Source organism: Pseudopipra pipra, chromosome 2 (genome assembly GCF_036250125.1).
Source record: "Pseudopipra pipra isolate bDixPip1 chromosome 2, bDixPip1.hap1, whole genome shotgun sequence".
Classification (NCBI taxonomy): domain Eukaryota; kingdom Metazoa; phylum Chordata; class Aves; order Passeriformes; family Pipridae; genus Pseudopipra; species Pseudopipra pipra.
This window is the reverse complement of record NC_087550.1, coordinates 5,423,730-5,451,200: the sequence shown is the minus strand read 5'-3', so window position 1 is coordinate 5,451,200 and position 27,471 is coordinate 5,423,730. Positions and strand designations below refer to the sequence as shown.

The window sequence follows — 27,471 nt, the reverse complement described above, 5'->3', positions numbered from 1 at the left end:
TGTGTCTCAAATATATACTCCCAAAAGGCCTGTGTGCTCCAGAATGAACCTATGTGTTCACTAGCATCCAAATCTTTTGTCATTTCGACAGTTAAATATGTAAGTGAGAAAACTTACAGATGTAAATACAGTCCAACTGGTTAAAGTTTTTCCTTTGAAATTATCATTTTAACGATACAAAGTACATTTGCACTGGAAAGTTATTGCTTTCAGAAACAGAAAGGGGTTTTTTTTATCTTTCTTTTTTTAAATTCATCATTTATTCAGGAAAAAATGTTTCAAGGGGTAATGAGTATGAATTTCCACAAGTGTTAGGGATAGATATGCTTATAATAAAAAATTAACTTCTGTAAATGGAAGAAAAAGCTGAAAAAGAAAGTACTATGGTGCTGCAAAGAGAAGTAAAAATATATTCTTAACATGAACCACAAGAATGGTCTCTCTAAAAACCTGGAGAGGTTTATTTTTTTTTTTTTTTTTTGAAAAGACTGTTTTTCATCTTGTGTTATTTTCTTATATGACTGTGGTTGCTTCACATCTCCTAAGTAATGCATACAGACTTTCACTAGAATGCAGTGTGCTTCAACTTCAAAATATGCATGTTCTCTGTCTAAAAACTTTTCAGTAAATCATAAAACTTGACTGAAGCCATCTGGCATATCTCTGTTTTCACACCATTGTAAAACACAGTTTAAACTTCCAAAGAAGTTCATGTTTTTCTCTATTTTATCTTGCATGATAGTAATGGAATCATGAATAGAAAATGTGGGAGCAGAAGGGATGTTTTGGTTTGGTTTTTTTATATGCTGAGGCATCTCTCCTTTCTAAAACCAGTCTGCAATAAATGTACATGTGGATGTGATGACAAAAAAAGGTGATGCAGCCACCCAGGAGCTGCCTGGTTTTGTGCATATTTAAGTCCACATGCCAGGCAGACTTAAAAACAAACCCTGTAGAGCTTTGTGGGCAGTTTAGACAAAAAGTCAGTTCCTAAGAGGGTGATCCACTGGAGTGGTGTGGGCACAGCATATAAATGGCTGTGGGCAATGACAGCCATCATCATGAGTGACAGCCTGACGGGACACCCTTGTCCCTCAGTCTGTGGATGCTTTTCCACCTGCAGCTAAAGACACTGTGGGTGGCCTGCAGTGCACAGGCAGGGCAGGACTCAAGCTCATGGCTCTGATTCAGATGCCACACGCCTCAGCCCCTTTGCTGCCAGGACACAGATGAGGCAGCTTCAATCTCTACATATTTTCACTTTCATCAGTAGCCAAAATTCACTTGTTGTTTCTTGACCTGCGGAAGGGGACTAGATATTCCCTCTTTTATGTACTGCAGGATACAGACAATGAACATCCAAGGTTTTGTGAATTGCATCCAGAAGAAATGTGCTGTGCAAACTTTATTAAGTAATAAATCTTTTCACGTGAGTTTTTTCATCCAGTCCCATTTTTACTGAATTAAATGGTTGCTGTTTTGATAGCGATGACACTTAGAGCTGAGTTCTTAAACCAAGAGATTCATGTTCAGGAGTATAGCTCATGCTTTAAAGAAATTAATATATCAGCCACTCTGAGGCTTATGAAAAAAGATCAATCTGGTGGCGTATGAATTTCAGCACCTACTTTGCATGATTATAAAAATGCACAGGCAATGCAGATGTCTCTTGGTTAACCCACTCACGGATGGGCTGGTGTTTCAGCTTACCCCTTTTTTGGTACAACTAACTCCCTGTAGACATTACATTGCAGTGCTTCCCTCCATAGGGTCTTTTCCTTCTTTGCTGCTTCAAGTCTTTATGTCTTGAAGTCTCTTTGTTCCTGCATTTCCCTTTACTCAATGCACATCCTGCAGCCTTCACTCATCCTCTATCCCAAAACACTGGTAACAAATAATTGAAAGTGCGCTACAGTTTAGGTTTACTTCTGTATTTCACTCCTGTGACTTCATGCATGGTCAGCACTTTGCCAGTTTATGATAAACTGTCTCCCTCCTTACAAAACAGTTGCTGAATATGTGCAGGTGGACTCGATGATGAATGAATCTCATGCATCTGAGATATACCAGTGGTGGCACAGACTGTGCAGATCCTCTATAAAGAAAAAGGACTACTAAGGAGCTACATGCAGCAACCCTGCTCTCCTTACATTCATTTTTTGTTCCTATTGATTATAGAAAAGAGTAGCTGTATTGGATCACACCGTTGATTCATCTGGCTTCATCTACTCTCTCTGTCTATAGCCAAAAACTGAAGATTAGAGCTGAGTCAGAAGAGAAGTTTATAAGATGCATTTCCTGAGTACTCACCCAGTTTCTGGGTTGTACTTTTGGGATACCCTTGCCCAGTGGTAGTTCAACAATTTATTATTAAATACATGTTTAAAAAGGAATCTATGGCATCCCTTGGCAAGGTATTCAGCAGCTTAATTTCACTTTTTGTTAAGAATCACATCCTTTTGACTTCACTCAATATGTCCAGTTTTTATGCTGCAAGAAGCAACAATCACTCCTTACATTCCTCATATCATTCATGCTTCAGTCTTCCATTGCATTCTCCTTTTCAGCTTGGAAAGCCCACATATTTTCTGGAGTTACCTGTGTGTAAGCCATCCCACAACTTTGATGAACTACCTGCTGTAGCTGTTTCCTGTTCTGACAGACAATTTTTGAGGCAAGAGGACTGAATTTACACAGTATTCAAAATGTGTTTGAAATGTGGACATATGCCATGGCATTATGAAGATCTGTATGGTTCTCTTTTCCTTTGTAATCCCTAACTTTTTATCTAATCTTTTTTTAGTACAATTGAGCACAGAGCTGGCATTTTTATAGATTTATTTATTAGAACTCAAAAACCTTGCTTGTGGGTGGGATGGTCAGGTCAGAGCCCTTTTTGCTTATGAACTTAGGGTTTCTTTTTCCACGTGCATCACTCTCTTCTGAATTTCATCTGCCATTTTATTATCCAGTCAGTTGATCTCATGAAGTCCTTCCACGGTTCCTCACAGTTAGTTCTCCTTTTTTCCTCGCCTGATAAGCTTACAAAACTTATCATGCACTCAGTGTCACCTGTGACTAAAGCACTGCAGCCTTGCCAGGCTGCCCATCAGCAGAGGTGGTGGCATGGGAGACTGCAGGACTTGGCAGGTCTTTACATGGAAATATGTGTTATTCAGAGAGAAAAATTATTGCATTCACTCTTTAACAATTTGTGAATTGATTATTTGCAATGTGGATGTTTCAGACTCTGAGAACAGTCTGTATGTGACCCTTGAAACAGAATTATGAGAGCTGAATATTTCAGTTATGTATTTATCATAACAACAATTGCATTTTACAAATTATTATTCTGAATTATAAACTGTCTAGAAATCATTCTTAAAGAGATAAAATTTCCTTAATTATTTCATCAACGTGTTTAAACACTGAAATATGTCAGCTATTGTCTTCCTTGCGAGTTCCAATTACTTGAGGGTGCTAATAAATGTCTCCTATCAGCTGTTTTGCATGACTTTTGTATTCAGGATTGTGAGCTTAGAAAAACATCATGGAATAGTGATTATTGTTATCTTGGAATCTGAAGCACCATACTAGTATTTCTACCTATTTTAAAAGGAAGTAAGCAACATCTTTGAACTTGGCATATAAATGTAGTAGCAAGATTATACCTGAATACCTGATGGGAGGTTCTGATGCAGATTGCATTATGAAGTGTTTAATGAATTGTTTTAAATATATTACACCAAAATTTATAGGATACAGTAGGCTTACAGTGATTGTTTTCTTAAAAAAAAACAGTAAGGTGGTTTCTGAGTGTAGATTAAAGGTGAGACATTTTCACTGGCTGAGGAAAGAGAACTCAGTGTTTTATGGGCTTTTCCATCTTTGTATAATTTTATGAGCAAAATTCATTAGCTTTTATGTCAGTGCAGTTATTTGTATGTAGATATACTTGTGTGAGAGACATAGCTTAAAGATAAAATGCATGCATGAATATAGGCAGAGAGAGTATATTTTAAATATACAATTGCACACATCATAACTACATTCCTTTCCCTGTTCTGTTGTGCAGCTCCACTGACCACAGTGCTTGAGGGACAAATTAGGACCACACAGTACAGGAGATGCTTCCAGCTGAAGAGGTGCATTAGCAGAGATTCAGGGTATGTTTGAGAAAGCACTCTGCGATTAACAGGCCCAAGCTGGGGGCAGAACAACATTTGTCTTGCTCGTTCCTATCTCTGCAAAAAAAACCCCAAGATGAACCTTGTGCCTCAGCTCTGTCTTTCCAGTCTAGGCACTGAGAAGAAATGCAGAGCGTGGACCAGACACAACACTTTTAAGACGTGCCATTTTATAAGCTTTAGAAGAAATGTAATTGCTACATTTCCTCTGTGAAATGGGCTTTTGTTGTTTTCTCTAAGGTCTTGTTTCACTGTTTGAAAAGTCAATGTTGCAGGATTTTATTTTATTTTTTTTTTGAGGACAGGAAATTCAGCTGTCTCAGGGCGAGCAGCACTGAAAGACAAATCCCACAGCCCCTGGGGAAAGTTTGTGAGCCTGAGTTACTTGTGGAACACCAAAAAAGGTGTAGGGTGGTCAGTAACTTTAGACACCTAAGCTATGTGCTCTGCATCTCCATCTGGATGCCCTCTCTGTTCACACTATTTATACACGGTCCTAATACTCCTAATTTTAGGTGTTCCTGTGGAATTAGATGACTAAAGTAACTGAGTGTTTTCTCTCTGTAAAATTTCTGCAGTGCAAGAGACTCTTTAGAGATAGATAAAAACTTATCCCAGAATCAAGTTGTATGTATTCAGTAGCATGTTAGTTAATAAGGCATGTTTTCTCTGTTTCTTGCACCAGATGAATACCCTGGTGTAAATATAATGGGAACTGACCAGCAAGTGAGGATTGATAATAAACACTGACAAACTCAAAGTTATAGCAGTTAGAGGAGTTCATTCTCAGAGCAGCTCAATCCTCTCTTGTCCGCCAGAACCAATGAATTAATTCTCAAAATTTCCTGTCTTCCTCAAGATTTTATGCATTCAGTCAAAGTGAAATTTTTTGGAAGGACATTTCAGGGGAAGATCAACTTGAATAACATAAGCAATTGCAAACCTGATCACAATATATCTTGCCAATCATGTCATGACTAACTAAGTCAATACTACAACTAATTTGTGATCGTGAACATTAATGAAACATAGAAAATTCTGGTTTATTGCAAGGTTAGCATGATGGCTCAGCAAATCAATGTTATGGATGTGGGAACCTTTAAAATGATAACAAGTATATTTTAGGACAAAAAATTGCAGTACAAAAATAGTCCATTTTTTCATTAATTATTTTCCATATGTTTATTGGCACAGAATTATTCTGTGCAACCAGAAGATTTACTTAATGATAAAAGAGGCTGAACAATATTTTGCTCATGAGATCATTATTTCATGAGTTATTGCTTGTAAGCAATAGTGCAATACTAATTCTGACCCTGGTGTTTAACATGAGCTGTCAAAATGAAAGTTGTCTACATTCTCAAGTTCTGCTTTTGTGCATGCTCTGGATCTCCTCTGCTTTTGACAATGTTAAAGTGGATTGGGCACAGAGCATAATTTAACTCTAAATCTTATTCTGAGGATCAGGCACTTCAAAGTGAGACCCCAAAGCACTCAGCTCCACATCACTAATGTTCTGTGTGGACAGGAGCCATCAGTCCTTACAAGCACCTACTGAAGCTGCATAGCTGGGTGTTTTCTCTCTGTAAAATTTCTGCAGTGCAAGAGACTCTTTAGAGATAGATAAAAACTTATCCCAGAATCAAGTTGTATGTATTCAGTAGCATGTTAGTTAATAAGGCATGTTTTCTCTGTTTCTTGCACCAGTGTCTGTCAACTTCCTAAGTTTTTGGAGGCCGCAGAATTTTGATGGTCCTCTTTAGAAAATGACCAGTGCAAAGTCTGCACGTGTCAGCAGGTTACCTAGACTTTGTTCCTTGGACAAGAAGAGCTTGTGAAGGACAGCAGTGAACAGCTTTCCTCCTCAAACCTTCCTGCTTTTTTTTTTTCTTCCTGTAGGAAACACCTTTGTTGTGTCGCTTTGGCATAGAGATAGGAGATGAGGAACAGACTTGGAAAAGAGCTAGAAGGGCAAAGTTCAGCACACAGAATGTTGAAGAACACAAAAACTGAGTAAGGCAGTGCCAAGGAAAAAAACTGAAACACCTAAGTGGCATAATGGAAGAGTTCTGAGAATTCAGAGGCTCTTGCTAGGAGGGCAGTCATAGGATAATTAATTTCCTGGAAATAAAAGACAGGATCCTTAAGCTAAGACATGCATTGACCTGGAAGTGTGAATGTTCAGGTTTCTTTCTCACATAAATCTCTGTCAGAAGGTTGCCTACCCATGAGGATGGATATGCCTAGTAACTATTAAACCACAAGCTTCAGGGCATGACCTAACTAGTAGCAAATAGTTGAAGAAACTTCCCTTTTGAAAGGTTATTCCATAATTGCCCAGGCTTCCACAAACCTTCCTTTGAAACATATTTTACTGTCTATAATCCAATCAATTTCTAGGCTGCTCATCTTTCTAGGTGTTTTAATTTTTATACGAGTCAGAAAGGTGAAAACTCTTTAGATCCCAGTGGTTTTTCAACTCTGCAGTTTTGTGTTTGTGAATTAAAGCGACTCAATCTTCTTGAAAGAAGAAAACACAAAAAAGACATTTATCTTTCAAATGCATTTAATATTAGTGTGATATGTTTTCAGAATATGTGTACAGTAGTCCAGAAAGAGCCACTGACCTCTTCTGAACCTCAGGTCCTAGACATAACAGAAATTAGAGGCTGGTGGCTCTTTGCTTTTAGGGTTGATTTTCCCCGATGCCTCCAAGTGTCATTGCTTCTATCCATCACCCTGAGATCCCGTCCTCAGTCAAGGAGCTGTGCAAACATCCCCATGATCTAAGTAAAAGAAGACATAAATGATCATTGACTTCAGAGCCTGTACCTCTCTATTTTGTCTATGGTTTCCTGATGACTTGACCATGCTACTTCTGTTCATAAATTCTCTCCTTCTGCCATTCACAGAAAGCAGGAGGTAATTACTTCAACTTACCTTTAGACTGCTATTATTTGCACATAAGCAGTGTGCACCATCTTTCCTTGATCTCACCTCACAAGTGTCTTATTAACTGTACTTTTCCAGTTCTTTATATCTTTCCTTTGTATTTCCAGCACACTCAGAACTTCTCCAAAGAGTTAATGGGGTTGCGTCAATGCAGCTGTATCAATTTCAGTACTCCAGCTAACTGGCTAATCCAGATATGTCCCTGTGACACTGTGTTGGATCATATAGATATACCCAACTGAAAAAAAAAAAAAAAAAAACCACTATATTTAGGATGTTGACATCTCTAAAATTGCTCTTGCCTTGCTCTAGAGGTCACCTTTAAAAGAAGCTCCAGAGTTGATTTTATAATAAGTTTCTGAGCTAATGGCAGTGAAACATGTATTGAATGCTGTGGCTAAAACTAGGGGATACATTTGATTAACTGGCACAAGTTCAGCATCAAATCTTCCACCTACAGAGGGATTTGACACCACTTGCCAAAACTAAGTTTTTTAATTATTTGATTCAAGTTAAATTCTACTCTACTGGAGTAGAAATTAAGCACCTAATATACATTTCACAGCAGCAGTGCTTTCCAGTGATTCATGTGCAGCAAGTACAAACCATTGACTTACTGGCCTTCTAGAAGTGTTTCTTGTCTGTGTACCAGAGTTTTAAAGGGTGTGCTTTTCTGTACATCTACACATTAAAGATTTAAAAGATACTTGACCCTATGTAAAACAGAGATAGACTAAACCTTCTGAATCTTTTTAGCATTTAGGTAGTCTATAATATATTATGTAATTTTGTTTGTATCATCACTGGAGGAATTAATTTGCGAAGGTACATTTATTTAGCATCACTAGGATTTATAAAATGCTTTGTCAAAATCAACATTTGTGTGGAAATTGTTCAAGGATGTACATTTTAAGTCAGAGTCCAGTGTTTTTCCATGCAGTTACACGTATTCACTCAAAATGTTGAAGTACAGTAGCTCTGACATTCTCTGCACATGCCAACAAACGCAGCTTTTACAGAAGGGTCACAGAAGATGTTCAAATAAAATGTTCATAATTTTCTTGGTAAAAGAAAAACCCCTTTCAGACCTGTAGAGTACTGTTTGACAAAAAATTACTTACAATCTGATCTAGTCTCATATTTTGGTATAAACATGAGCAGGAAAGATTTGCTGAAATGAGTGTACATTTTATGTTTGCCTTTGTTACATCACAGGACGAGTAGCAATTAATGGACTGAAAAGATTGCAGATTTCCTAGTGCTTTTTAACCTGCTTATTTCATTTTTAAGCTCCTGAATCAATTTAGCAGCAGGAAGTTCTGCAGAGCAATTTGGTTCCAGTTGACCCTGAAGGGGTTGTTGCTGAATGAGACTTAGTTACAGCTCTGTTTCCATAATGACACCTTGCTGCAATAAATGACACCTTCTTAACCTCAAGTTGTATTTCAAATAAATTCGTAGCAATTCCCAAGCTACATCAGGAGGCTGAAAACGAAGTTCTCCGGAGAAATGTATCCCCACAGGTTGTCCCCATATCACAGGGCACCTACCAATGCTGGCATGATATTTTTAACTTATGTTGGCTGGAACACATCTTTCTTCACGCTGATTAACATCGTTATAGTAGCAATCTGAGTCTGCTGAGAAACTAATTTCTCCCTCCTCCTTCTCTTTTAGCATAGATTTCCTGAAAAAGGAAACCTTGTAAGCCACTCTGCCTTCTTTCCTAGAGGAATCCTGCATGTCAGGAACAGTACCCCAGGAGGGCACACACAGCAACAGTCGGTGACTTGCCCAATGTCTGAGCCAGGAGGAACAGTGAACAGCACAACACGTAACATTTGAGCTCGTGAAAGCAGCAAATCTGATGTTTAAGGACATAGTGTTCTGTTACTCCCACTGTAGGTGCCACATCAGGGTTTAAAACTGTCATAAGAGGTCGTAGGAAGGGGAATGACTTGCCTCTTACACCCTCCCCTGTGCCATCAAACAGCCTGTTACTTGATCCAGAAAAAAATTCCTGACAGAAGCAAATGAAGTGAAGGGCTTTTTTTTCCCCAGTTACTGTGTTCTTGCTGTGCCATTCAGCCCCATAGGTTATTGAAACCTGGTGTGAGATAATAATACCAATCCCACACAACCTTAGTGGTGTCTTTTGCCAAACAAGGAGAGAGAAGCTCTGGTTTTGGGAGAACTGTTCCCTCAGGAATCTCAGTGACCTGTTAGATCTTTAAGCCACTCATTGTCTCCTGCTGCTCCAGCCATAAAAGGCAATGTAATGGAGCCAAGAATCTGCTTAGTCTGATCAAAATCCTGTTGGTTGTCAGAGGCTGTTGATTTGACATTATTTCCATTTATGTGACAGGCAACTCATTTTATTTTTGCCTACTATGCTCTTTTGAACTGAATTTATTCCTCTTCCTTCAGCAATACAGAGCATATGAAGTAACTCCTTAAAACATATATTTATGTAAAGCATTTATGTGATTTTTAAAGTGCTATTATTTGAAGAAACCTTGTAATTAAAATATTTTTAATTGTTCACTATGTAATAAATTATGTCAAGTATCTCACGATACTTTTTACCTCTGAGGGTTTTGCACTTCAGGGAGAGCAAAACATTCACACAGACTGAGTGGTAGCTGATATATTATACAATTATTTTAAATATCTTCTACTAAAATCCACTTTGAAGAATCAGAAACTGAGTAGGTCCTCTAAGAAGTAAAGATCTAGAGTGCTTCTGTCTCAATCTTGCAAAATGAAGAATGGCAGCACATTCTGTAAGTAAAAGAAAATCTGTAGTATTGCAAAATAGTGTGGATGAATAATTACTGTCTTCTTACATAGGATCAACAATAGATGAAAGAGAAATTAGGCAGCAAGGAAGAGAGAATTGCATTATGGAACATAGTAAGAAAAATGTTATGTTGATGAATCTACATTTACCCTGGAGGAAATTTGGGGGTTGCATCTGTCATGACCTTTAGCCCACAGCACTGTAGCAGAATCCATTCTTTGACAAGGTTATTGGGGTCAGTTGGCTTCCTTCCACCATTTCTGAACAAGCAAAGAAAATCTGCAAGGGGAGAGAATTTAGGATGGAGGGAGACATGATAATTATAACTTGCTGGAGGCCTATTTTCAGTAGATGAAGTGCTTCAAAAGAAGCACTACTATGCTGTCTTTTGAATGCAAACCTTTAGGGAACTAGTGTAAGAAAATGAAATTAAAACCATTTTTTTTTCACTCTAAACTTGTTAATTTGCTGGCTCCAATGCCTTGTCAGGGAAACACCATGCTCAACTTTGAACTCCAAGGTTAGTGCCACTAATAGTCTCCCCTCCAAGCATTGTAACTGTGAGTTACCACTGAAATGATTAAACAGATAAGAGACTCTATTATGTGAAGAATCAAATATCTTATCTGGTCATTGTGCTAATTGAAAGCAACCTTTTACGGTAAGAAAACAAATTCTTACTGAATTCAGCATAAACCCAAAGATGTTTCATCCATGTGAACACCTTTAATATACAGAAAGATGGGTTATGAACTGGGGTATTTTATAAAAGTTTAATTTCTGTTCATATTTCTGTGATTTTTCCACGTAAACTTGTGCTTAGTTTTTAGTCTTTTATATTCACAAGCCCACACTTCTAACAAGACAGTCCCCATGTATTGCAAATAATAGAACTTACTGATATTCACATTGTTTGTTAGGATAGCTCAGTCAAAAGATTAAAGAAAATCTCTAGAGCACAACCAGAAAATAATATAAATATGGGCCTCCTGGATCCCTATGACATTGCCTGCTCATTAAAGAGTCTGTCTTCCCTTATCCTACAAAGATAGCAACAGAAAGATGAACAAACAAACAAAAAAAGAAAGAAAGGATGGACTGATCTCTGCTGGTGGACTAATAATCATGTAACGGGAACAAAGAGTGCTCTGGATGATGGGCAGCACAACCACACCCTTGCCAGCTGACCCATCAGATGTGTCAGGGGTGGCATTAGGAACAATCACTGATCAGGAAATGTTGCTTCATTACTTCCAGTTCTGTTACTGGAGTAAAATGTCTCCTCTGAGAAAGCATCTTTTTACTGCTTATTACCTTCCTAATAGACTTTCCAGAATCAGAAGTAAAATCAATATTTTTCTTGCTGTGCCCTGAAATAACATTCTTTTTCAAGTGTGGGATCATTAATAAAATCTCAGTCTTCTTTTTATTTCTATGTATAATATAAAATCATACTCAGGATCCAATAGGATGGGAATTCTAATATAGTTACAGAACTTAGGCTGGTGAAACACTGTATAAATACAATAGCATTTTCTGGTATAGAAAAATTGCAAAGAGTGTTTTTACCATCCAGAAAACCACTTGAAAATTGGACCTTGGTACATCTCTATTCTGTTTCATTAACCTCCTAACATTTTTGTTCAATGGGTGTGGGATTATTAGATAACCATAACTTCTATAGTGTTAAGCAGAGTTTACTGTGTGGTTTAATTTGTGCCATTAACCTGTGATATAAGCTTGAAAAAGTCCTTTCCTCCTAATGAACAAGAAAACAAGTTTTCTCTTGTTTTCTGTCTAACAAACACAAACATGAAACCCAAGTCAACATAAATTAATCCTTACAGCGTTAATATCTCTTCCACTCTCAACTGTCAGAAAACATGTGGTAAACCCCTAAATTTTGGTGAGTATGGTCTTTCCTGAACCTTGAAGCAGGTAGAGGTCTGAAGGAAAGAATACCCTGTAATTATGCAATTCACATTATTATTGGTAATGGTAGAGGTATAGAAACATCTTTGGTTTCTCTTCACCAAAGAAATAAGATTTGAAATGAGGTAACAAGGGGGGGAGTATTCCATGCACAGACAGATGTCAGGTGAGCTTTGGTTGTCACCCGCCATTGGGTCTGAAGCTTCTTCGTCATGAATGGGCATCATATAAAAGTTGTTCAGTCCTAGAAAGGGGAGACAAATGCTGGCAGTTCTTTGTCTACTTTAACCAGTATGAAAAAAGAAATAAGACAGTTAGAAAATGCTCTAAAGAAAAAAAGCTTCAGAAGCCCTACAGATCATCTATTTTGAAATCAGACACTTAGAGATAATGGAAGTCGTCTTTAGAAAAAGAGAAAGTTTCTACAGAAAAGACTCTGTAATCCAGTCATCATTTAAAATACACATTTTCTGTCCTGTATATAGCATATGAGAAGAAAAGAATTCTGATAGAGAGAAGGCAAATACATTTAGAATAAAATACAATAAAATAGGAATAAAATAAAATAATAAAATAATAAAATAAGGAATGAACTTTCATTATTCAATAAAAATTTGAAAAGACCAGGAAACTTTTCAGACTGAATTAAATGAGGAGTTCACCTCATTGAAGATGACTCGTTGTAATTCAAGAAATTTATAACAGTATAGAAGAAAACAGAGAGCAGATGGTACAAAGAATCCTCAGTGCAAAACACAGATCAGGACTGAGCTCAGAAACCACCCTTCAGCCTAGGACCAATAGCAAGAAAATGCTGCCATTAAAGTGATTAAAAGCCATGCTGAGTTTCTAAGCATTTATTTTTTTTCAAATGGTTTCATTGGGAACCAAATTAGAGTTCTCCTGCAGCTACTGGATTTGAAACAACTAATTAAAAGAACGTCCCATTGATTCATCATAGGAACATTAGAATAGTCTTTAGAAATGGGAAAATAGGATTTACCTATCTTACAATTGTCTGGCTAAAAAGAGCTTTAGCAATAAATGGATAGGATCTTTAGGGTCTAATTGACTTCTGCTCTAGTGAGCAACAGTTATAAGAGGCTGAAATTTCTCCATAGAAAGCAGTGCCTTTAGTAGCACTTCACAACAAAAGAAATAGAAACTGAGCTGGCTGCAGCTTTTAATTACTTGGTTTTATTCATCCCTTTCTTCCTACAATAAATTTCTGGCTGGTATCCTGTATGACAAATGAAGGAGCATCCTTCTGCACAGGTAAGAAATGGTCAGTGGTGGCTCTTTTGTGTCTTTTTGTTAAAAAGTACACTTTTTTTGTTTGTTTTTACCAGTACCCTAACACAAATACAAATGCTTCTCATAGTCACAGCCTTATCTGCACACCTCTGCATTTTGGTTCAGAGGATTCAGTGCTGGCACAGTGCTACAGATGTGATGTGAGCCTTCCTGTGGGGGGGGTTCGGTTTCAAGTGTAGGTCAAGCACAGCTGGTGTAGGAGAGATCTAAAATAATTTGCTTGCCTTAATTTGCTACTGAGTTGTTTCCCAGAAAGCAGACTTGGGTTCTTTCTTATACTGAACTTTTGAGAGGACCTTCTGATGTGCCAGGACTGTGCTTTGACATGCAGTTCCTCAAATGGAAGAGTTACTGCCATGAGCTCAGGCTGAAAGCATGCAGAAATTGCTGAATACATTTGGAAGTCAGAACACAAAGAAAAATCCCCATCTTGAGTACATATGAAAAGCTTATAGAGGTTGGGTCATAATTTGAAGACACGTTATATCAGCGATCTGTACTTTAAAAGCCTAGGGGGGCCAAGAATACCCTTTTATCTACAGCTTAACCTGATATTTTCTGTAATCCATCTTAATCACTTCACAAGGTTTGGGTTGTCCAACCAGGGAACCCCCAAATGCGGTGAGATGAAGCCACAATGTGCTGGGAAGGTGTTCCTGCTGAGGTCCATCACCCAGGAGCAGGCACACAGGGTGCACCAGATGTATCTGGAAGGTTGCTACAGCTCCCTCAGCCCCACCTGTAAATCACAGCTCAATACCGGTGAATGACTCAAAATAGCAAGAAGTAAACAAATTTAAGAGAGCAATGCCCTCCTAGGCCCTTGATCAGTGTTTGGCAAATACAAATCCATGTTTGCTACCTCCTGATTTCCTTTAAACAGATCTTTCTTTGTATCTTGGTTGGAGCAGCTGATTTTGCCCCACAGAAATACTACAAGAGCTCAGCTTCACCCTCAGTTTCAAGAGTAAAAATTTCATGTCAGCTGAGGGAGTAGTTATACATACCCAGGGATCACATTGTGGTCCAAATCCTATAAATTCTTTTCATTTATTTGTTTGTATTTTATTCTGTTCAGTTATTTACATTATGCTTTTTAAGGACTTCCTGAAAACTGGGTTAATCTTTTATTCAGCATGGCAGGAAATCTTTTTTTTTTTTTTTCTCTGATACCCTCGCACCAGTCCTGTGGTTAAAATGGCATTAAGTACAAGGGTAGAACAGTTTCCTGTATAAACTCTGTGTTGTCCACTTAGCACTTTGGTAGTTTTTTTTCATTTGGTATGACATGTTGAGTTGAGGTTTTTTTCACATCAGAGAGGACTGGACTATTATCCCACAGAATAGTTATCCAAAGGGAGGAGAGATGGTGGATGGAAGTTTGTTTTCTCTCTCAGATAGTGTATTATCACAGAGAAAGATGTGCATGTCTGTGTGTAGATTTTCCCTTTTTTCGAAGCCAAACAACCAGTTTTGTTTTCTTCAGCATTTCTTTGCATTCTAGAATGTATTTATTGTTTTCATTTCTTTAACTTCTTGAAATATTTACAAGAAAGAAAACTGAAGCGTGAAATTTTGTGCTTAGAAGGAGATTCTTATTTCTAGGGAGACTCTTTCATTCAAAAGATAAAACCAGAAGTCATAAAAATGTGTTATTTTTAGGAGAATGTTCCATGGAAACTTAGAAGAAGTTAAGTAAGATTCATAACAGAGAGGAATGGGGGAGGGGGTGTAATAAACTGATATTTTTTACTGGAAAGACAGATAGTGAAAGCTGTGAGCCAGTTATGGTAACTGGTTTGTTCAGCTTACTCAGTTGTGTTTACGACTGTTGAACAACATGACTGGTTTTCCTGCAATATTTGGGAAAGCTGCATGTCAGTACTGTCAAAACAACATCAGCATCTGGAGATTATTAGACCTCCTTTGGCATGCCTGACCAGATTAATAAAATAAGCAAAGATCGTTTTCTAGAATGTGATTTTTCACCATTTTGAAGTTACTGCATAGATAACTCTGTATCTTCAGTCCTAAAAGGGCAGAAAAACTATTTCTTAAAATTGTTTAAACCTGTAGTGAGATAATTTGGCTCTTGGGTGCATCCATTCCATGCGTGTTGGATCCCAGAAGCTGCTGGAGGCAGTTCCGACTCACTGTGCCGCTGCAGACCTGCAACATCAATTATGGCAGGTGGGTTTGGGGGCACCTTTGCCCCCACAGTTTGCCCACAGCTCAGTTCCTGACAAGCTGGCTCTTCCATGCACACAGACACCTCACCAAAGGGCTGAATTCCCTGAATTCCCAGCCCAACTCGCAGAAATAAGAGTAAATTTGAATGTACATTGCACACATTGGAATTATACCATTGAATGAAGATTAACCTGAATGTAGAATTTACTGTCTCTGAAATGTGGTTCTGCTCTGGACAAGATGCCCTCGGAGCCAGCAGTGCCACCTGGTTGTGCCCAGCCAGTGGTAGGGACCAGCACAGGCATTTCTTTCTGTATTTTTGCATACAGCCATTTTTCAGGAGCTGCTCTGCACTTCAACAAAGGAGTTACTAGTGTGTGCTTGAGACATTAATTCCAGGTTATATGGTTTCCCTGACAATTGCCATCTGTCATGCTTTGCTGTCTGGAGGTCACTCAAAGTCACCTCGGGTTGGTGTCCTCAGACAGTAGGTTGAAAGGATAAACCGTGTGCTTCATCTTTAACCCTTAGTTATCCTTTTCCCTTTCAGCACCCACCTTGATAGGTATGGTAAGGAAGGACTGGGCTTCCCAAAACAGCATTGCCCTCTCCTGGCAAGAGCCGGACTTTCCCCATGGAGCAATTCTGGACTACGAGATCAAGTACTATGAGAAAGTAGGTCTCACTTACAGCATCACCCAAATTCAGATCCTAAAGATCAATGTGTTTTATATTTTTAATAGTATTTTTTAAAAATACTTTAAACTTTTCACTTGATCCCACACGCAATGCTATGTATGCTAAAGTAGACGTTTTATTTTGTACTGGATTTTTTTGTTGTTTACTTCTAACTTGTTAATGACTGTCTTGTTTCACATCAGAATCAAGTAGAACAGCAAGCAGACCGTACATATACTTGTCAAATGGTAGCCACATTTACAAACGTGGGTAAATGGATCATATGCTTGAACATATTTTGATTTATGGACTCTAAAAACGTCACATTAGAATGACACTGAAGCAGCAGAATTAAGGCGAATAGGAACATGATTTCATTTGCTAAATAAAGCAATAATCTGTGCTTAAAGAACAGAAATACAGACCAAGTCATGAAAGAAAGATTTGGGGATGTTAGGCTCTGTAAGTAACTGAGGATTTTCTTCCTTGATTGCACTTCTCTATTGCTGCAGCTTTAATGGTGCAGAAAAAAAGGGTAAACTGGGAAAGAAATCCAAACAATTTCGATAGCAGTGTTAGAGGGAGAAGACAGATTGCTTAGAATATTTGGTAGCCAAAGCAAGGAAACCCTACTTCCCTACACTAGAGGAAGTTCTTCAGGTTTTAATCCATTACCATAGTAAGCCACAGCATGACTTGAAGTTCCTTTGTTTCATTTGTTGATATTGAACATGCGAAATTGTGAGATTTTATTCAGTTGAAGAGGAACAGTTCCAAAGACCCATAACCATTCGTATGGATGGTAAATTATAAAGCTTCTCTATATCTTTATTAAAATCCTTTATCAATAGATTATCTGCCAATACCTGCCACGGCTGAGTGACGAGGCAAACAGCTTTCCTTAGAGATCTAGATATTAGCCTTGATCTTTGTGCAGCAAGACTACATACACAGGCTTTGTGGCCCTTTGTTATATACAGTTTAAACAACTCCTGTCTGTTTTTACAAAGCATTTTCTGTTTCCACCTTTTTAAAATATAGGAGTATGTTCTAACTACTTCTCTTCCCTCTTAGGTGTGGGGAGATAAAATACACTGCTGGCATCTTCCAGTTCTTCTTCACCTTGGAGCTCTGTGTGTTAAATAGCATAGTTTGTGTCTTGTCAGGGGTAGACATAGCAAGTGAAGCTGTAATCTCTCAGGCTTCCCAGTAACCCTCAAAGAGGGGAATATTGGCATTCATGTTTTCAGCAGAAGTGACAAAATAGGGATGTTGTTGCACACCCACAAGACATATGATGAAAGTGAAATAATTGTCTGCTGGATTTAGTATGAATTTGCCACAAAGGCATCCCTGTAGTAGAGAGTAAAAAATGCTGCTAAAGTTGAAGAACATGTTAAATATGAAAAAGTCAGAAATTTTGTTAACGTCTTAGGGAGGTAAGAAAAATGCAGAAACCAGTAGCCTTAGATACTAATAAACACACTAGGTAGAAAAATGGAATAACTTTTGCAGTCCTGTTTTTATCCCTTTTTACCTGTCATTTGTGTTTAATAAAGAAAAGAGGGTTTGTTCTGATATACAATGTAAGAAATTGAACGTCTCCAGCAAATACAAACACTCAATCCTCCAAATTCGTCTGATTATATCAGTTTATTAACTTTGTGAAACTTTGAAGAATTATGCAGGATTCTAAAGTTTTACAAGTATTTACTGCTATTTCTTTTAAGATACCTTGTTGACATTTGAAAAATTGTCAATATATCACTGGGCAGTACATTAAGGGACCGTGTCTGCTTTTAATTATAACCAGTAGGAATTTTGTGGGTCATAAATGGAAGTCATATCTTGCCATGGGCTCCTGGAGTTTCCTGAAAGATACGTAAACTTCAGAAATCGAATAGCTGTCAAATAAACTGTAAGCAGTCCCCAAAATGGGGCAGTTTCCAACAATGTCATAAGACAAATTAGAGATGGAGAATGCAGAACACAGAGATGCATCTTTCCATGCATATCCAGAACAATATTCAGTGAATTACTGTAGAACATTCAGGATCATAACCAGATATTGTTTGGCTTTCTGTCTGCCTGTAGAATGAAAATCCTGTGACTAACAAAATTCCATTGTGAGCTAGTTCTGTATGGACTGTACAGGTTTTAGTTTCTTGTTTATGAATTAAATGGTACATTTTTATGTTGTTGTGTGACAAGAGGTCAGTTCATTCTGCAGCTTTTGGGTCACAAATGTGGTGAACATAAACTAGCCTAGGACATAATTAGAGAGCTGATTTGACCTGTGAGGAGAACAAAAATTTCTAGACATTCAGCCCAAGGTGCTATGAGTTCTGTCACAGTAATAACAATAATAATTCTGAAACCTATACAGTTGGCAACATTTGTCACCTTAAATGATAAGTGAACCTTTACAGTTACACACAGAGACTCAGTTAAATGTTTGCCCTTTGAGATCTAAGATGTACTTATAAAAGCATTTCTTCATAGACCTTCTTTGGACTCTTCAGATAGTAAACATTGTAAATTATCTCTGTTGATACAGGATGTCTGCCCCATTCTGCACCCTGTTGTCTATACATTATACTTTATAATCCCTTGATATCATCCACAAACTGCCCACAATTTCTAAAAGAAAAAGTCTCTCATGGGCAGTATTGTCCTTCCCATTAAAAATCAAACTCCATGCAACAATATAATCTCAGTTTCATTGCTAACAGCAGTAAACTTTTATGCTTCAAAACTGTCACTCAGACAGTGACCAAAGCTTGTACTCTTTGCAAGATTCCAGGACATCATAATCTCTTTACCTCTCATCAAAAACGTTGCATGTTTGAGACAGATGAAGGAGTGGGATAAGATATGGCCTTGTTAGAGGCTTGTAATGACACTGAGTCCTTCTGTAGGAATTCCCTCCTGGGAAAGGAAACACAGAACACAGTGGATATAAACCATACCAGCTGCACTTCAGGTTGTGCAGCTGAACTGGAAAATGCTTATTCCTCCCCTTTTCCCCCCAGCCCCATGAAGTTAATCATCAAAAATTAATGCTCCCTGAGAGCTGTATCAAGCATACCAAGCTGTATAGGTATCAGCAACTGTATTGTTTGTTCTCTCAGATGGCCCAAATACACCAGCTGGATTATACTTTCTATTACACACAAGATAATATATAATTAGCTAAGGGAGCCTGTCTATAGAGAAGAGATTTTAATGGAATGCACCCTAGCAATATCCAAGGCATTGCAATATCTCTAAATAGAGAAAGTAGAGAATATCTTTTGAATCAAGATGTTGGGGGAGGTGGGGCTGGTTGATATTTCTTTACTTCCTTGTCTTTTGATTAAATTTACACTAAAGCCAAATCCCTTTGGCAAAATACTTCATTTTGTTGGGAGACTCAATTTGCAGCTCATAGGCTATTTTCACATGAAAGATTTAACCCACCTCCATAGGACAATGAGTGGACAGGATATGTGGGATGTCAGATATTACTTTTTGTCCATTCCAGTATGATTTAGAGTTGAATTAATAAATAAAAATGAGAAAATAACCATGCAGTGGAGGCAAGGGGGAAATTAGTTTTCCAATGAGATTTGAAAAAGAGATGAAGAGCTGATGAGGCAGAGAGATAGAGCAAAGTACCAGATTTAAAGAATTAGAAAGCAGTATGACCTTGTTAATTTTTCTATCAGTCTACAGCTGTATTTACTTAACTTACATGAGAAATGATGCTCCTTCTTAAAATCTAATATTAAAACAAAGCCCCCTATTTCTTTGAATAATCATTAATGTGGATTAAAATGAGCCCTCCTGAATTTGAGTAACTGAATTTAAGGTACATGACATGATGGGAATAATGCAAAGATTTAAGACTATCAGTGCATAATGTTTTGACTGGCGGAAATAGTTTTACAAAAATTAATACGGAATATTATAAACAAGAAAGTAATTTTGTCTTTTAGAGCTGTTTGCCTGTAGTATCCTGTAGTTTAAAGCAAATCTACCTGTTCTAGAAATATGTACACAATATTATTTCAAAGCCTTAGGAGTGTAGATATATAATAGATTACACACTGCGCTTTGAAGGCAAAAAGATGTACAGAGCTATCAACTGATATTCTTGTCACTTTTTTTTCTTCATTTTTTGAGGAACAGATAATCTTGTGCTGTGCTCAGTCCTGGGAACACACCAGGCTCCCTGTCACACCAGTGTCCAAGCTGTTTTATTCTATTTTTTATTCCCATGTGACCTGGCAGTGTAAGGTGTGTGACTCATCCTGGTTTAGGACAGCAGATGTTCCTCTGTGTCTTCTCCAGCTAAGGAGATATTTCATTATGATCCTCTCAGGTTAATTAACCGAATCCTACATGAGCATTGTCTGGAATTCAACCTCAGTGAACAGGAGCCACACGTGTTCTTATTAGACAAGATATGGATATTTCTTTTAAGAAGCCACTTCCTGTAGATCAGACAATAGTCTGAATTTCTGTGTGACATTTTGGAAACGGGAAGTAAAATTAGTCATTTCTCCTCTGTGCCTTTCTGTGAGGTCTATATGACACATTTGAGGTTCATTGACTCTCAGCCTCCTACTACTTAAATAGCCAAACCTCTCCAATCTTCCAGCTCTTTAATTACAATCTTGCATAATGTTTAAATGAGTCAGAAGAAACATGGCTTTTTTCAGCCACAACTATGTTACAACTTCCCTATTTCCTTGAAGTACCAGTTATTACATTCTTGGTTCAGATTTTGCTTTTATGTTAGGTTTTTAAATCATGAAGAATAATATATGCCCTAGCTCCAATTGTCACGAGGCTGAAGGGGGCCTGCAGGCTGTGTGACATAACTCATGGGCAGATGTAGTTCATTTGGTGCTGTTGTGGCTGCATTGTTAGGATGTACTAGTTCTTCCTCCAGGCATGTTCTTTTATTGCTTGATAACCTTTCAAGCTTCCTGACTAAATTTGAAAGTCAACATCAGTGACAAGATTGGGGAACAGGAAAAGGCTTCCAACAGTAGGGATAAGCATAGGAGCACTTCATGTGCCTAGCCAGTCAGTGAGTATATTCAGGATAAAATGCTGAATGATTAGCTGGGTAATTTCTAGCTAATAATTTTTTTTTTTTAATGAACACTTTCCCGTTGCAGTATTTTTCAAATTATTCAAGTTGTTTGAGGCTTACATAACAATTTGCTCCCTACAAGTTTCTGGAATCAAGAAACACGGGATTCATGCAATGATACATTTTCATTACACTTTCAACACATTCTCATCAAAACAAGAGTATTGCATATTTGGGATACATAAGAGCTTTTGCATAGTAGTATTAAGCAGATCTTAGTATTTGTTCAAAGCTGCAGGAACAGCTCAGCATGTCACAGTGGGGCTCCAGGGCTCCAAGGAGTGCCTCTGGCATTCTTGGCCGTTCAGAGCTCCTGGGAAATGAACCATGTCTGGTGAATGTTTTTAAAAAATAATCACTACAAATGTGCTTTGGGATATAATCATTAAAATGAAAATCTCCGAGCTTATTTTAGCATAGTAAGTGATGTTAAACAAGCCTCTCAGTTTTTCTGTTCTGCTGTTATTAACCTAGTTTCCCAGGAGAAAAACTGTAAAAGCCTTGGATTCTAAAAAAAAAGAAAAAAATAGGTCTCAGAACCATTGAAAATGAGTGTGAACAATCACAAGACTCTCTGACAAGATATAATTTTTGCCTGCAGGAAAGAAGCTAAGGACCTTGCAGCAGCCATTATTAATGACACTGATATAATTACTATTAGGATAAAAAGAAATCTGGCATCTAAATATCAATTCCATGCAGCAAAGGGTTTATCATAGAAGTCCTGAGCTAGGCCTTCTCTATTAGATGCCTGGTTTGGCTTTGTCTCCTAATCATTGTCATCAGTTATCTGGAGATAGCTTCTAAACTTTTGTATTTAATATTAAAGCAGCCTAAAGGGTTATGACTGTTGTTGTTACTGCTGAACCAAAAATTCTCAATGAGAAATATAATGCTGTTTTAGCAAGCCTTGTAGATTTGATTAAAAAAAACCCAGCCAACCAAATTTAAGTCTCTGCTGCTCTTGTGTTCTTGTCTTTACCTAATACTATTTTCTCCAAGGAAAATTACATGTACAATTCTTATTCCAGTAACTGCTAGAATAGCTGCACAAATGTAGTAAAAGTGTATTAATGGTTTTGGGTAAATGATTTTCAAATATTTTTAAGGGTGTAGGAAAAGCATAGGAGGTATGCAAACTGTCAGAAGACAACAAACACAGCAAATATAGCAAAGAAAGCTAAATTCACTGATAGCGGGGGTTAGTTACTAATAAAAAGAATTATTAAACACTTTGCTAGACTTTCAGCATTTGAACCTCAGGAAAAAATGTTTTAAAAATTGTTTACTGACACAGCAATAATAATAATGTTAACTGCAGGAATCAGATGTTAATCATAAGCATGTGTTTAGGTGGGGTCAAAAATCAGAAGCAGCTATTTTATAGTGCAGTGAGTTTCAGCTCTCTCCTGAGGACAAACTTTAGATGGTTTTGATGCACATATTGTGAAAAAGAAATATTGTCTCTTCAGAGAGGATTGCATAAAAGGAAGTGGTATGGAGTTTAGCATGTTTAATCCTAACTTAACAAAATAATATCCTCACAAAGCATTTTATTATTGTTGTTTCTATCAACCAGTTGCAGTGTGCTTACCTCTGAGTTTAGTTCCAGTAAGTTTTAGTTCAGTATGAGAATAGAGTTGAAGTTCCCTCAGGTACCTTAACACAAACTCAGGAGTCCAACTTTGGGTTTGACAGTTTGACAAATTTTTACAAAAAAGAATGGCCCGTTTGTGAGCAATGACCTGAATATAACTAGTGTCCCTGTCAAAAGATGGCCATCTAACTGAAAGTGATTTCCTTATTTATAAATTAAATGCAGTATCTAGGTCTCAGTTTCTCTAAAACCTGACAGAATGTTTCCTTTAGACCCTCTTAAAAAGAAGAACTATGTTTAAAGTTCTCTAAAAATCTTCACCTATGAGCCTAAACTATTTTAAAAACTGAAGCTTCCACAGCGTTTTCATAATACACAAATGACTTACTGTTCATAAATTGTTGTTTTGCAACCATAAAGGTGTATTCACAGATTAAATTAAGACGTACCTTGAGAGACATGGGTTTATATCTTTGTCTAAATGAAGGAATGTTCCAATATGAGATATCTTTTAATTTAAAGTTTCTTCCTGCAATCCTTGATGCATTCAAGAGATAATTGGGTAGATAAAGATAAAAAGACATGTATCATTTTGGAGGGTAAAAACAGAGAAAGTTCCTTTTTTCTCTCTCTCTCTCTATTTCCAAGACTGCATTGCAACTGTACCCTAATCATAGAAAGGGACAGATTATTAGTTTTCCACTTTAAACATTTTTTTTCACATTAAATGAAGATGAAGCTGCTGACTGCATAATATCGGCAACCTCTTTCTTATAAAGCACCAACATCCCCAAATCAGTCATTCTGGGAGAAGGGAATAAAATCCAGAGGGAAAGAGGAAGCTCATTTAAGGAGAGCCATTCAATTTTAATGCATTAAAACATACTACTTTCATGTTTAATATTAGTATATATTTTACTGTGTATTAAATAAAAGCTGTGGGTTTGGTGTGGGGACATGGTGAAAATGAAATGAAAAATGCACATTAGAGGAGCTTTTCATTCTGAGTAGCAACTCTGTTAACCAATTTGAATTCACAGAAAGGGTATCTCATCCAGTACTTCCCATGCAGTTTTGTTAGTTTTGTACCCTAATGAAATCACAAATGTTTATTTTAATGATTCAAAGAGACATAGTGTTAAAATTCTCCCTTTGTCTTTTACAGTGTTGTAATGTATTAGTATTAGTAGTTTCAAAGTGCCCTTTCTTGATGTGCTTGGGATGGCTGAGTTAACAACCCATTATTATGTACTCCTTACCGAGCTGTTAATGGCTTTAGAGTCTTTTGCAGGAATTCACCTGCTGCTCATAAACACATTTATGCTGCTGTAGGAACTTCCCCAGGTTGATGCAGCTTGTATTTGCGGTGACCTTGTACAAACTATCTGTTTTTCTTGCATATACTGCAAGTACTCATATTATACTCACATAATTCTTTAGAGACTGAGGGAGCTCTTTTTAAAAAGGTATTGACACCAATCTGTAAATTTCATTAACATCTTTTCAGACTTGTTATTGTTGTTGTTGTTTTTACCACCTCCAAAAATAATATTTCTGCTAAGTTAGCTCCACTAGAAATGGGCTTTTCCCAAGAAACTTGAAGAAATCTTGCTTTGTCAGTGTAAAATCAGCATTTTAATTTACTCATTAGATTGTTTACTTTACCCTTGAAATTCATGTTAAACTAATTGGAAAAAAAAAGATTTCTGTTTTTGCTTTACATTCCATTAGCTCACTGAGGTGTTTGAAGAAAACATAAATTTAAATAAGATGCTGTATTTATTGTTGATGTAATGCCAGGTTCTGCAATATAAGTCATGACACCACAGGTGAATTCAGCCCTTTTGAGTTAACATTACAAGATAGATGTTTGCTGTCTGCCTGCACTGAGACACAAAAAGATGCACACACACACTCACAAATACACAAAAAATGTGATATTTCACTGACTTTTCAATAGTTCTTCTATATTTATATCTGAAGAGCCTTGCATAATGAAAAACACTGTGCAATCTCTATATAGAGATCAGCAGCTTCCATCTTGCCTCTGATTTATTATTGGCATTGGAGTGATTAAAGTCAAACATTAGTGTCAGACTTTCTTTTTCAGAGCCAAAATACTTCCTTCAAAACTGACTTTTTGTTGGGTGGTTAAAATCTAAATTAATATTGTCAACATTATTCTGTACTTTTAAATCCTGATTTTCTTTGAAAAGGAAAGTGTTTGTCCCAAAGAACTGTATACACAGCATATGAAAGCCTTGTTATCATGTAACATTCATGTAGTCTGAAATGAATCCTAATGACTGCAGTCATTTCTTTATTCCAGAACCAGAATAGCAATCTGAATCAATTCAGTCTATGAGAGTAGATATTTTGCTTAGGTAAATAAAAGAGATAGTTTTATTAATACCACTGTAATAGCTCTCTTATGTGTATCTATGAGCCAAGTAAACAACTATGGGCAGTTTTGCTCGAAGTATGCCTTGTTTTCAAGCTGCTGTATATCAATAAGGATCTTTTCAGTGTTTGGCAGGTAGAAAATATTCTGTAGCAAATGAAAACCTTCCTCTGCTCTTCTAATATTAAAAAGTATTTATGCAGAAGATTCAAACTAGTCTTAAACTAATTTTAAAATAAGCCTGGTCACTCTACTTGTCCTGACATCCTAAAAGGCTGAAACGTATTTTAGAAAAGCCTTGGAAAGGGTGTTTCCACAAGAGGTTTTTCATACAGTGTGTAGTTTTCACAAGAGTGTTTTCAAAGCTGCATATATCACACATAGCAGTTAAAATTTTCCAGCAAGGTGTTACAAACCTGATGAAACCTCCAGCACCGAAAAGGAACCCTAGTCAAAATCCTGGCATTTTTGGATTGGTAGAATCACTTGATTTTTGCAGCTTTGAAAATATGTTGTGGTTTTTTTTTTTTGGGGGGGGGGGGGGGCAGGGGAGGGAGGGGTTTTGTTTCGGGGTTTTGGGGGGGTTTTTTGGAAGGGTTTTTTTGGGGGTGGGGAGGTGTTTTATTTTTGTCAAAAGAGAGCACTGGTCACTCTGTACTGTAGCAAGTCACCATCACTGTAGAAGTCTTGTGAAGAATTGGACGATTGCTCTTGCATTGAAGTTCCACTTCAGTTGTAAGATGCTTCTTTCCATCAAAAATGTCTTCATACCTCAGTATGAAGTAGGGTCACCACAATTTTGAGTTCTGCCAGGAAGGAATACAGCAGTTTGGTGTGTACAGCTGTGATGTTATCCATGCTGATCACGTCAGGTGAGAAGATTGCCTGCCATATGTCTCAGCAACTTTAGAGACCTTCAGGTGTTTGGACTGTGAGTTTTACACTGCAGGTTTTTTACATCAAAGGAGTTGTCCCTTTTTGTTATCTTTCCTCCAGGGTCTGGCATTTTCAATTTAAAAACTTCATTATCCAGTGACCTACTTCCCATCTGTAGCTAGAAGTACTGTTCCTACAGTATACACAGATATTTTGGAATTGACTGAACATATCACTGATATTCATGATTATTCACTATTTCTTATAGACAAGAAACTAGAGTATATTCAATAAAATCATCAGGAAGCAGATTTTTTTAAAAAATCCCCACAGTATTTTTTAAACACAGTTTGTAATTAAACTTGTTGCCTAGGGATGTTTTGGAAGCCACAAGCAAAATTGGTTCAAAGAATAATTAAGCAAATTCATGGACGAAAAGTCCATGAGCTGTAAAACATAATGAAGCAAATTCAGTTAATTTAGAAACCCACTAATCTGCAGATTGCTGGACTCTGGGGGGGTGTTAAAGGTGAGCTTGGGGACAAGGAACTTGTACTGCCTGTGTTGATCTCCTGTCTGCAGTGGCATCAGGACCTCATTCAGAAATTTGAACTATGAATATCATACACCAAATGAGTGACTTGGGAATCAGCCCACTGGCTGTGTATACAGACTTCCCTGGGCTTGTTTCACAGCAAAGAGAGTCACAGAAGGCTTCCAGTCCTCAAATTTTCAGGACTGCTCCTGTTTCCTGTTGTGCTCTGTTTGCCAGCGGGTTTATTATATCATTATGAAGTAAACCTTCATGTTAGGCATCTCAGAAGAAGCTGTGCTTTACTGTCCAAGGGTGACAGCAAAGCTTTTGAATAATACTTGAGTTGATTTTTACCATTAGTAATCTAGTTCATGCTTGCAGTAGCTTCCTGCTTCTTTCCAAGTGGAAAAGACAGTGCAGGGGAAAAGAAAATTGAAATGAGAACAAAAATAAGAATAATCTTTGAGGCAGCTGGAGAGGCTGGCATATATGCTCAATTTGGAAAGACTCCTGGAGATCCTGGTGCAGAAGTTTACACTGGTAAATATTTTTTAATTAGGAAACAAGCGTTATCAGAGCAGCTCATAACTGACAGAAAAATGGAATTTAATATCTGTGCTTATCTGACAATTCAAGCCATGTTTGCCAGCTCCCTTTATTATATGCTGAATGGCACCCTGTTCCATCACTAGCTTAAGGCATAGACTTATGTTTATTCTTTTCAATTTAATCTCTTTGTCTTTACAATAAGCAGTGTCCTATCTGATGCCTTCACACCTGGCAGTCCCATTTAGCCCACCACGTTAACCACAGCTCTTACTCTGCCCACCCCTCACCTCCTTGTGCTGCTGAGAATTTTAACACTG

General features: G+C 37.4%; 1 protein-coding gene across 7 annotated transcripts in view; it reads left to right on the top strand.

The window, feature by feature from the left end:
- EPHA6 (EPH receptor A6) overlaps nucleotides 1-27,471 on the top strand; it is a 446,467-nt gene that overhangs the window by 281,451 nt on the left and 137,545 nt on the right. For 5 of the 7 annotated variants that reach the window (XR_010427681.1, XM_064643659.1, XM_064643655.1 and 2 more), the window contains exon 6: nucleotides 15,926-16,050. The exons of the other annotated variants lie outside the window; for them this stretch is intronic. Coding sequence is in view for 4 of the 5 variants with exons in the window: in XM_064643659.1 (XP_064499729.1) it covers nucleotides 15,926-16,050 (125 nt within the window). In the remaining variant the exon portion in view is untranslated. The remainder of the gene's footprint in view (nucleotides 1-15,925; nucleotides 16,051-27,471) is intronic. 7 annotated transcript variants of the gene reach the window in all.